Raw genomic sequence first — 2,261 nt, 5'->3', positions numbered from 1 at the left:
CCTCCTCAAAATTCTGCCCCAGTTTGCTGAGCGGACATTTCTGATGACTGTGCTAAATGACTTAAAAAAACATCTTTGGAATTTTGAGGGTCCTCCTCAAAATTCTGCCCCAGTTTGCTGGGCCGACGCTTCTGGCGATGCATGAACTAAAATTAACTTTGGAATTTTGAGGGCCCTCCTCAAAATTCTGCCATTTTTATTAAATTATGACCGAACCCATAGGGCTGCCTACGTATCCCCTCTTAAACGGGAATCATGTCAGGCGTAGTTCAAATTACATCATTAAGAGAATCATAAGTGGTCACACATAATATCGTTTCACTGCATCTGAATTGATTGGCTTCGGCCAGACTTCTCCATCCATCTCTGCAAGAATAAGGGCTTCTCCAGTTAGAACCTGGTGAACCATGTACGGACCCTGCCAATTGGGAGAACTTCCCCTTGGCTTCATCTTGATGCGGGAATATTTTCTTCAACACCAGCTTCCCCAGTGTAAATTTCCTTGGTTTAACTCTTTTGTTAAAGGCTCTGGACATTTTGTTCTGATATAACTGACCATGGCAGCCTGCATTCATCCTTTTCCCGTCTATAAGGGCTAACTGCTCGTAGCGACCTTTTACCCATTCTGCATCATCCAACTCTACTTCTTGTATGACCCTTAGGGAGGGAATTTCTACCTCGGCGGGGATGACCGCCTCTGTACTATAAACCAACATGTAGAGAGTTGCTCCGGTAGATGTGCGGACTGTAGTGCAGTATCCCAATAAGGCGAATGATAACTTCTCATGCCATTGTTTGTGCCTTTCGACCATCTTTCTTAGTATCTTCTTGATATTTTTGTTGGCTACTTCCACAACTCCATTCATTTGAGGCCTGTAGGTTGTACAGTTCTTGTGTTTGATCTTGAAAGTTTCACACATTGCTTTCATCAAGTCGCTGTTGAGATTGGAACCATTATCGGTGATGATTGATTCCGGAAACCTGAACTGACAAACAATGCGGTCACGGATGAAACCCGCCACAACCTTCTTAGTGACCACCTTGTATGATGTTGCTTCGACCCATTTGGTAAAATAATCGATTGCCACTAGGATGAACCTGTGCCCATTTGATGCGGCAGGCTCGATAGGTCCGATAACATCCATTCCCCAAGCGGCGAATGACCATGGTGAGCTTGTCGTAGTAAGCTCGTTTGGAGGCGCCTTTATCATATCTGCATGTATCTGACAGCGATGGCATTTGCGAACATACTAGATACAGTCTGTTTCCATAGTCATCCAAAAATACCTTGCTCGGAGTATCTTCTTTGCTAAGACAAAATCATTCATGTGCGGCCCGCAGGTCCGTACATGCACTTCGTCCAATAGCCTGGACGCTTCTTTTGCTTCGACACACCTTAGTAAACCCAAATCGGGAGTCCTCCTGTATAGGATTCCTCTACTGTGAAAAAAGTTGCTGGATAGCCTACGAAGTGTACGCTTCTGAGTAGCGTTGGCAAGTCCTGGATATTCCCCTATTGTCAAGTACTCCTTGATGTCATGGAACCATGGTTTTACATCCGCTTCCTCCTCAACGTGGGCACAATAAGCTGGATGATCATGAATCTTTACTGGGATGGGATCAATGAAATTTGTATTTGGATGCTGGATCATAGACGATAAAGTAGCTAATGCATCCGCAAATGCATTCTAGACTTTGGGGATGTTCTGAAATTCTGTCTTTGTGAACCTTTTCCTCAACTCCTGTATATGATGCAGTAGGGAAGTATCTTAGAGTTCTTGGTTTCCCACTCTCCTCGAACCTGATGTATGAGCAAGTCTGAATCCTCGATCACTAGAAATTCCTAAACGTTCATGTCAATGGCCATTTTGAGCCCCAAGATGCAGGCTTCATATTCGACCATATTATTGGTGCAAGGGAACCTGAGCTTGGCGGATACCGGGTAGTGTTGGCCGGTTTCTGATACTAAGACTGCTCCTATGCCAACTCTTTTGAAATTTGCCGCTCCGTCGAAAAACAACCTCCAACCATCATAGGATTCTGCAATATCTTCTCCTATGAAAGATACCTCTTTATCGGGAAAATACGTCTTTAGGGGCTCGTATTCTCCGTCCACGGGATTCTCGGCGAGATGGTCCGCCAAGGCTTGCCCTTTGATTGCTTTCTGGGTTATGTAAACAATGTCGAATTCACTTAGTAGGATCTGCCACTTGGCGAGCTTGCCAGTAGGCATGGGCTTCTGGAAGATATACTTCAGAGGG

The 2,261-nt window shown here is 44.8% G+C and overlaps 1 protein-coding gene across 1 annotated transcript; it reads right to left on the bottom strand.

Moving 5' to 3' along the window:
* Positions 1 to 269: 269 nt before the first annotated feature.
* LOC138887020 (uncharacterized) lies at positions 270 to 812 on the bottom strand. The gene has a single exon (XM_070168729.1). The coding sequence runs from the start codon at positions 810 to 812 to the stop codon at positions 270 to 272; it is 543 nt and encodes a 180-aa protein (XP_070024830.1).
* Between the last annotated feature and the right edge of the window lie 1,449 nt (positions 813 to 2,261).

The sequence above is a fragment of the Nicotiana sylvestris genome, chromosome 3 (assembly GCF_000393655.2).
Source record: "Nicotiana sylvestris chromosome 3, ASM39365v2, whole genome shotgun sequence".
NCBI classification, from domain to species: Eukaryota; Viridiplantae; Streptophyta; class Magnoliopsida; order Solanales; family Solanaceae; genus Nicotiana; species Nicotiana sylvestris.
Note: the sequence above shows the minus strand (reverse complement) of the source record. Positions and strands in the feature narration are given on the sequence as shown.

Bases quoted from the DNA above. Each gene is read 5' to 3' on its own strand.
- LOC138887020 (XM_070168729.1), bottom strand. From the start codon at position 812: ATGGTCGAAAGGCACAAACAATGGCATGAGAAGTTATCATTCGCCTTA.